Source organism: Boleophthalmus pectinirostris, unplaced genomic scaffold (genome assembly GCF_026225935.1).
Source record: "Boleophthalmus pectinirostris isolate CB_2022bp ecotype Guang Dong unplaced genomic scaffold, ASM2622593v1 HiC_scaffold_2, whole genome shotgun sequence".
Taxonomy (NCBI): Eukaryota; Metazoa; Chordata; class Actinopteri; order Gobiiformes; family Gobiidae; genus Boleophthalmus; species Boleophthalmus pectinirostris.
The window spans coordinates 45,281,801-45,291,800 of record NW_026571152.1 but is presented as its reverse complement, the minus strand read 5'-3'; the positions used below and the strand labels follow the sequence as shown (position 1 = coordinate 45,291,800).

At 45.1% G+C, this 10,000-nt stretch overlaps 1 protein-coding gene across 1 annotated transcript in view; it reads right to left on the bottom strand.

Annotated features, from left to right (window-relative positions):
• tle3a (TLE family member 3, transcriptional corepressor a) overlaps nucleotides 1-2,124 on the bottom strand; it is a 36,362-nt gene extending 34,238 nt beyond the window's left edge. The window contains exons 1-4 of the mRNA XM_055155777.1: nucleotides 1,341-2,124; nucleotides 855-955; nucleotides 482-545; nucleotides 302-346 (exon numbers count right to left, since the gene is read on the bottom strand). Coding sequence (XP_055011752.1) covers nucleotides 302-346; nucleotides 482-545; nucleotides 855-955; nucleotides 1,341-1,364 — 234 coding nt within the window. The 5' untranslated portion in view covers nucleotides 1,365-2,124. The remainder of the gene's footprint in view (nucleotides 1-301; nucleotides 347-481; nucleotides 546-854; nucleotides 956-1,340) is intronic.
• Between the last annotated feature and the right edge of the window lie 7,876 nt (nucleotides 2,125-10,000).

Here is a 10,000-nt window from a genome sequence, read left to right as displayed (position 1 = left end):
TCGTACAGACAAATGTGTGAAAGGAAATAAACGGTTTGTTGTGTCACACACAGACACACACACACACACACACACACACACACACCCTGCCCCCTCCCCCTTCCTCTCTCTGTCCTAATCAGACCCTGACAGTGTTTTTTTCAGACGAGGCACCAGCATCTTCAGCTCGTGTCTCATTCATCTTTACAAACAGTAAAATTATTAATGAACAAATCTGGAGACTGTTTCTGATTGGCTGAGACGCCGTGAGAGGAAACGAGGAAACACACACCGGGATAAGACGGATTTAAAATCTCTGTACCTGTTTGTGCATCTCGATGTTCAGGCCGTAGGACATCTCATAATACTGAAAAAACAAGAACATCACGTGAGGAGAGTTGGTGTTTGTAGGTCACGTTCTGTCAGGCAGAACTCGCTCTGTTTCCTGTGAAACGTCACACTGGTCCAACAACTCCAGACCTGAGAGTGAAAATAATCTCACCATGACATAGTGTCGCTGCATCTCCGTCTTCTCACTGGCCAGTTTGTCGTACTCCAGCTTCAGACTGAAACAGACACAGAAGAGCCTCAGGTGAGCCTCAGGTGAGCCTCAGGTGAGCCTCAGGTGTTTAGTCGTTCACTCACACGAGACCAGAGGCAGCACCGTGTTGAAAACAAACACACCCTCATCTTTCGTCAAAGTCACAAGAGTCAACACCAAACCTGTGCCTAATCTGCTCCTTTGTGCTGCAGGCGCAACAGAACGAGTGAGATACTCTCACCTGTGATACTCTCACCTGAGATACTCTCACCTGTGTAACTCTCACCTGTGTACAACTATCACCTGTGTAACTCTCACCTGTGTTAGTTCTCACCTGTGGTACTGCGCCTGGAGGAACTGGAACTCGTCTTTAATCCGGTCACAGGACTCGGCGACAGTGAACTTGAATCCAGGCTGTCCAGGCTGAAGAGGAGCCTGAGGACCAGAGGCACCGATTAACACTCACAGAGTCACAGTGTTCAGTTTGATTAACACTCACAGAGTCACAGTGTTCAGTTTGATTAACACTCACAGAGTCACAGTGTTCAGTTTGATTAACACTCACAGAGTCACAGTGTTCAGTTTGATTAACACTCAGAGTGTTTTTCACAGAGTTTAATAAGTAATAAGTTTAAATAAGTGTTTATAAACTGTTCTGACCTGCACCTGTTTTATGTCACTGTATTTGTATAATAAGTAAGTAAGTGTCATGCAGGGAGACAGGGGACAGGGGGACTCGGGGTCTGTGGGGGGACTCGGGGGACTCGGGGTCTGTGGGGGACTCAGGGGGGTCTCGAGGGGACTCGGGGTCTGGACTCACCGGATGTCGGCCTTGTGGATACATCCTGAAGCGTGAAGAAGAGTCTTTGTTTTTGTCTCAGCGCGATGTTTGTGTCACGCACCGAGTCAAAACACCGAGTCAAAACTCCGAGTCAAAGATCCCAGAGTAAAAGCTCCGAGTGTAAAAGCTCCAGACTGAACTCTCGTAGTAAAATCTCGTGGTAACGGGGAGTCCGCGTGTTTCCCGCACAGAGGCTCCGCGCGGGTCTGACCTGAGCTCCGCTCGTGTTTACCTCGGGTCAGACATTTACACCGGGTCACAGCGTTACTTCCCCTGATCTTCTCACACAGTGACGTGACTCTCCAGCGTGGACTCGTGTCCGTGTCCGTCCCGCGCCATCAGCTGATCCCGCACTCAGAGCGTGCGTGGAGCGGAGGAAGAGCGCGCGCGGCACAGCGCACGCTCCAAACCCCGCGCGGAACAGGTTTGAGGCGGCCGAGCCATCCGCGGATCCACGCACCGTCCGGACACGAATCACGCGCGTAAATCCATCCAAACGTTCACGCACAACCGCGTCGTGTTTCAGGAAAAGCCCGTGTCCGCGCGCGCGCTCCTCTGGATCCAGGTGAAGCTCCGGATCCTCCGTGGATCAAAACACGAGAAACAACAAATCCTCCTCCCGCGCACGCGCTCCGGACTCTCCGCGCACGCGCTCCGCTCAGGTCCAGCTCCGCTCGGGTCCTCTCCGCAGCTCAGGTCCTCTCCGCAGCTCAGGTCCTCTCCGCAGCTCAGGTCCTCTCCGCAGCTCAGGTCCTCTCGTCCACTCGAGTCCTCTGCTCTGTTCGGGTCCCGGTGTCACGCGGGCGGGGGAGGGGGGGGGCAGAGCTGTTCGTCCAATCAGGTGAAGGAAACACAGAGACACATCCGCCTATCGGAGCAGAGGCCCCACGTGGGGAGCAGTGGGGTATGACATCATCACCTCACGGACACACGCGTCATGTGTCCGCGAGCCCCGCGGCTACAACAGCACTACGTCATCACGTCATCACGCACCGGCACGTAAACACGCCTCATGAACCAGAACCACAGAACCACAGAACCCGAACCCCGCACTTCAGAGCCACAGTTTGGACTCAGGGACATTTAGTTTGTGTAAAAAAAAGTGTAAAAGTGTAAAAGTGTCGTGGCCGCGCGGACACAGAACCACAGAACCTGCGGCCGCGGACACGCGGACAGATCGATGTTGTGTCTTAACGAGCGTCTGTGGCTCCGGGGGCGCGCGGCCTGTGGGGTCGGGGGCGCGCGGCGGTGATTGTCTTTGATCAGATCATTGATCAGAGTCGCGCTCGCGCGCTGAGGCTCCGCTCTGCCCACGTGGGCTCTCTGTGGCTTTAAGGCGTCTTGTCCAATCAGAGCCTGGCGCGCCTCCTCTCTGGCTCCTCATTGGCCACGCGCTCTGGTGCCTGTCACTCACAGAGCCGCGCGTCCATCAACACCACGCGGGTCACGCGCTGACAAACGCCGCTCCTCCGCACCGCACCGCGCCGCTCCTGGTGGGGCCGGAATGAGCCTAATTATCTCCAAATGTTTTTGTGTCCAGGTCAAACTCTGAGCAGAGGAAACACCAGCTGAAACATCACAACCTGCTCAGGTCAGAGGAGAAACACCTCACCAGACATCTCCCCAAACATCTCCCCAAACATCTCCCCAAACATCTCACCAAACATCTCACCAAACATCTCCCCAAACATCTCCCCAAACACCTCACCAAACATCTCCCCAAAAATCTCACCAAACATCTCACCAAACATCTCCCCAAACATCTCTCCCAAACATCTCCCACAACCAAACATCTCACCCAAACATCTCCCCAAACATCTCCCAAACCTCACCAAACATCTCACCAAACATCTCCCAAACATCTCACCAAACATCTCACCAAACACCAAACATCTCACCAAACATCTCTCACCAAACATCTCACCAAACATCTCTCCCAAACATCTCCCCAAACATCTCACCAAACATCTCCCCAAACATCATCTCACCAAACATCTCCCCAAACACCTCACCAAACATCTCACCAAACATCTCACACCAAAACATCTCACCAAACATCTCCCCAAATCACCCAACATCTCCCCAAACATCTCCCCAAACACCTCACTCACCAAACATCTCACCAAACATCTCACCAAACATCTCCCCAAACATCTCACCAAACATCTCCCCAAACATCTCCCAAACATCTCCCCAAACATCTCCCAAACATCTCCCCAAACATCTCACCAAACATCTCCCCAAACATCTCCCAAACACCTCACCAAACATCTCCCCAAACATCTCCCCAAACACCTCACCAAACATCTCACCAAACATCTCACCAAACATCTCACCAAACATCTCCCCAAAACACCAAACTCTCACCAAACACCTCACCAAACATCTCCCCAAACATCTTCCCAAAACAACACCTCACCAAACATCTCACCAAACATCTCACCAAACATCTCACCAAACATCTCACCAAACATCTCCCCAAACATCTCCCAAACATCTCCCAAACACCTCCAAACATCTCCCAAACATCTCCCCAAACACCTCACCACAACATCTCACCAAACATCTCACCAAACATCTCACCAAACTCTCACCCAAACATCTCCCAAACATCTCCCCAAACACAAACTCCCCAAACATCTCACCAAACATCTCACCAAACATCTCCCCAAACATCTCACCAAACACTCTCACCAAACATCTCCCCAAACACCTCACCAAACATCTCACCAAACATCTCACCAAACATCTCCCCAAACATCTCACCAAACATCTCACCAAACATCTCACCAAACATCTCACCAAACATCTCACCAAACATCTCACCAAACATCTCCCCAAACATCTCCCCAAACATCTCACCAAACATCTCACCAAACACCTCACCAAACATCTCACCAAACATCTCACCAAACACCTCACCAAACATCTCACCAAACATCACCAAACATCTCCCAAACACATCTCACCAAACATCTCACCAAACATCTCACCAAACATCTCCCCAAACATCTCCCCAAACATCTCCCCAAACATCTCACCAAACACCTCACCAAACATCTCACCAAACATCTCACCAAACATCCCAAACACCTCACCAAACATCTCACCAAACATCTCACCAAACACCTCACCAAACATCTTCCCAAACATCTCCCCAAACATCTCCCAAACATCTCCCCAAACATCTCACCAAACATCTTCCCAAACATCTCACCAAACATCTCACCAAACATCTCACCAAACATCTCCCCAAACATCTCACCAAACATCTCACCAAACATCTCACCAAACATCTCCCCAAACATCTCCCCAAACCTCATTCCCCAAAACTCTCACCAAACATCTCCCCAAACATCTCACCAAACATCTCCCAAACATCTCACCAAACATCTCCCCAAACATCTCCCCAAACATCTCGCCCTGGGGCCCCAGCTCTGCTCTCTGCTGTTTACAGAACGTCTCACAGAGGAACCGTCCTCAGACCTGGAGACTCACCTCAGGTCACAGCAGCTTCAAGTCAATATTTGTCCTGATGGAGAAGCTTAAACTCTGGTCCAGCTGCAGGAGCTGAACAAACAGAAGAACTGATTTAAACTGATTTAAACTGATTTAAACTGATTTAAACTGATTTAAACTGGTTTAAACTGATTTAAACTGGTTTAATCTAGTTTAAACTGATTTAAACTGATTTAATCTGGTTTAAACTGATTTAAACTGATTTAATCTGGTTTAAACTGATTTAAACTGATTTAATCTGGTTTAAACTGATTTAAACTGATTTAATCTGGTTTAAACTGATTTAAACTGATTTAAACTGGTTTAAACAGATTTAATCTGATTTAAACCGGTTTAAACTGGTTTAAACCGGTTTAAACTCAGGTCTCTGAGGGACCAGCGACGACCTGAGGACGTGAGTTGGCGGGGGAGCTCTGAAGCTGATGATCCTGAAGCTGTGTGTGGACGTTCCTCCAGGTCGTCTTGTGTTTTCAGATGTTCTCACACTGAAGCTCCAGATCGTGATAAACACTGAAGCTTCACGGTGTCGTTGGAGCTGCTGCTTCCATCTGTGCTGCAGATGTTTCTGACACAGATCTGAAACTGAAACTGTCCATGAACCAGTCTGGTCCATCACTACAGAAGCTTCACCGTGTCCAGAAACAGCAGATCTCCAGCAGACGACCAGAGACGACTGCAGCTGCAAGAACAGCAGGAGGACCAGGTGGTTCTGGAAACATCTGGACTGACTCAGACTCAGACTCGGACTTAAACTTTCTCCAGAGGGAAACGGTTTTTACAGAGAAGCTTCACGAGACTCGTCAGTGACGTCGTTTCAGTTCGATTATTTTTCTTGTTGAAAAAAGCTCAAATTTTCACAAAATGTACAAAAACAGATGAAGATGTTTTATTTTTGTTGAGTTTCAGGTTGAGTCGTTTTCTCCCAAACAGAAGAAGAAAATCATTTTGTGTTTTGGAATCTGCTGCACAAATTTGGACCAAAACCTGGAACTAAAAAATGTGCAGAGTTTGGATCTGGACAAACATCAACACCAGGACAGAAGCTCGAGCTCAGGAGGAGATCATCCAAAACTGTTTCACTGAGCTGGACTTTGTAGTTTTCAACATAATTGTTTTTAAAATGAAACATCCTGAATAATAAAATAAAAAAGAGTAAAAATATAAATGTGATAATAAATTCTAAATAAGGAACAAAAAACAAACAAACAAACAAACAAACAAACAAGAGAAACGTGTGAAATAAAACATAATTATATAAATGTAAATGTACAAGTAAAAATAAAATAGAAAAATAAGTATTTTTTTTAAAAATCTCAGATTTATACAAGAGGAAACAAGAAGAAAATTATATGATGATTGACAGAACACTGTAGGGAGTATTATCTGTGACATAAGGGTGAGTTGTACAGTTGTAGGGAGTATTATCTGTGACATAAGGGTGAGTTGTACAGTTGTAGGGAGTATTATTTGTAACTGTAATTGAGTAACTCTTTATTCTGAGTCATCTCCAAAGCTCCAAACGCTCTGTTCCACCTGGTGATGTCACGGTGTGGTGGTGGGGTTGGTGGTTTTGGCTGAGGTTGGGGGGCTCGGGTGGTCTTCTGGACGTTGAGGTGAACGGGTGGTTCCACGGGCGGCGGTCGTGGTGGAGTTTTCCTCCTCGTCTGGACTCAACAGATTCTTCTTCTCTGCTCCGAAACACAACCAGCTCCAGACGGGTACTCTCAACATGCTCTAAAACACAACCAGCTCCAGACGGGTACTCTCAACATGCTCTAAAACACAACCAGCTCCAGACGGGTACTCCCAACATGCTCTAAAACACAACCAGCTCCAGACGGGTACTCTCAACACGCTCTAAAACACAAGTAACTCCAGACGGGTACTCCCAACATGCTCTAAAACACAACTAACTCCAGACGGGTACTCTCAACACGCTCTAAAACACAAGTAACTCCAGACGGGTACTCCCAACATGCTCTAAAACACAACTAACTCCAGACGGGTACTCCCAACACGCTCTAAAACACAACCAGCTCCAGACGGGTACTCTCAACATGCTCTAAAACACGACCAGCTCCAGACGGGTACTCTCAACATGCTCCGAAACACAACCAGCTCCAGACGGGTACTCCCAACATGCTCTAAAACACAACCAGCTCCAGACGGGTACTCTCAACACGCTCTAAAACACAAGTAACTCCAGACGGGTACTCCCAACATGCTCTAAAACACAACTAACTCCAGACGGGTACTCCCAACACGCTCTAAAACACAAGTAACTCCAGACGGGTACTCCCAACATGCTCTAAAACACAACTAACTCCAGACGGGTACTCTCAACACGCTCTAAAACACAAGTAACTCCAGACGGGTACTCCCAACATGCTCTAAAACACAACTAACTCCAGACGGGTACTCCCAACACGCTCTAAAACACAACCAGCTCCAGACGGGTACTCTCAACACACTCTAAAACACGACTAACTCCAGATGGGTACTCTCAACACACTCCGAAACAGCACCGTAAAAACCTTTTATTTACATGGATAAAGTTTGGTTAAATAAAGTTTGGTTAAATAAAGTTTGGTTAAATAAAGTTTGGTTAAATAAAGTTTGTAAATTAAAGTTAAATAAAGTTTGGTTAAATAAATTTGGTAAATAAAGTTTGGTTAAATAAAGTTTAGTTAAATAAAGTTTAGTTAAATAAAGTTTGGTTAAATAAAGTTTAGTTAAATAAAGTTTGGTTAAATAAAGTTTGGTTAAATAAAGTTTGGTTAAATAAAGTTTAGTTAAATAAAGTTTGGTTAAATAAAGTTTGGTTAAATAAAGTTTGGTTAAATAAAGTTTAGTTAAATAAAGTTTAGTTAAATAAAGTTTGGTTAAATAAAGTTTGGTTAAATAAAGTTTGGTTAAATAAAGTTTAGTGATAAAGTCGTTGTGAAGATCCGGCTCCAGGTTCGGGGTAAATCTTTATCAGGGGCCCGGTGCAAAAATCATTTTGTGGCCCCTGTAAAAGTTTGAGAGTTTAATAATAACAGACGATTCACAAACATGAAACTGGTGATTTGATCTGAAACACAAACGACGAGACGATAAAGACGTTAAAGATTCACTCAACAACAAAAACACGTCTGATCTGATGATCTGTGAAAATGAGTCGAAAATACAAATGTCGCTCTGGCCCTGCTTTTATTTTGGCGTCACCATCATCATCATCATCATCATCATCATCACCACCACCACCATCATCATCATCATCATCATCACCATCACCATCATCATCATCATCATCATCATCATCATCATCCTCATCATCATCATCATCATCATCATCCTCATCATCATCATCCTCATCATCATCATCATCATCATCATCATCATCATCATCATCATCATCATCATCCTCATCATCACCACCACCACCATCATCATCATCATCATCATCATCATCATCATCATCATCCTCATCATCACCACCACCACCATCATCATCATCATCATCATCCTCATCATCATCATCATCATCATCATCATCATCCTCATCATCACCCACCACCACCACATCATCATCATCATCATCATCCTCATCATCATCATCATCATCATCATCATCATCATCATCACTCATCATCATCATCATCATCATCATCATCATCATCATCATCATCATCATCATCATCATCATCATCATCATCATCATCATCATCATCATCATCATCATCATCATCATCATCATCATCCTCATCATCCTCATCATCATCATCATCATCCATCATCATCATCATCATCATCATCATCTCATCATCATCATCCTCATCATCCTCATCATCATCATCATCATCATCATCATCATCCATCATCATCATCATCCTCATCATCATCATCATCATCATCATCATCATCATCATCATCATCATCATCATCATCATCATCATCATCTCATCATCATCATCATCATCATCATCATCATCATCATCATCATCATCATCATCATCATCATCATCATCATCATCCTCATCATCATCATCATCATCATCATCATCATCATCATCATCATCATCTCATCATCATCATCATCATCATCCTCATCATCCTCATCATCATCATCATCCATCCTCATCATCATCATCATCCTCATCATCATCATCATCCTCATCATCCTCATCCTCATCATCATCCTCATCATCCTCCTCATCATCATCATCATCCTCATCATCATCCTCCTCATCAGGACAGAGCACTGGACCTGGTGGACTCGATCCTTCACCGTCTCCTTCCTCTGGAGGTGACTCTCTGGAGGTGACTCTCACACTCCCACACTTCCTCTGGACCTCAGTCTCACTGCTGCTCTTCACTTCACCTCCACTAAACTCTGACCTGTTCAGTCCGAAACCACTGATCCTCGTTTTCTACAGAGTCACTTCCTGTTTGTTTGTGAAGCGTCTAAGGCGACGTTCAGTCTGCAAACAAGACACAAACGTCACTATTCTGCACTGAAGTAGAGAAAACTGTTCATGATCCATGTGACTGAAGTGAAGCACATCTCCACTCACCACAAAACACCACCACCAAAAACCTGCTCCTTCTCCTTCTCAATCTCCTCCTTAAAACAAGTCAGTTGTTCATGTTGTGGCTCCGGTACGAGAGGAACTTTAAAATCTCCAGGTGCTCGATGCTGCGTCCATATGGAGTAAGGAAGCTGTCAAAAATATTTGTGCGCATAAAATAGAAATCCGTGCATATTTGGTAAATCCGTGCATATTTGGCTGTAGTTGCGCATAAAATAAATATTTGTAAACTCTCAAATGAGTCCAGTCGTACATAAAATATATTGTGTGTATTTTATCCATCAGAATACGAATTGAAAAATTACGACGTCATGAATTACAATCACCAAATGAACATTTACGATTACACTTTCATCAGTACGAATATGAATTCACAGACGAGACTTTACTGTCAAAAATACGTCATCACTTCACAGACATTATTCATCGAGCAGAAGAAACATCGATCAAGATCAAGACTGAGCAGCTCAAGTTTGTATCAGAGTAAAAACAGATTAATGACACAAGAAGCTACAACAGAACAACAAGTTAATTAAAATCTATTGTAAA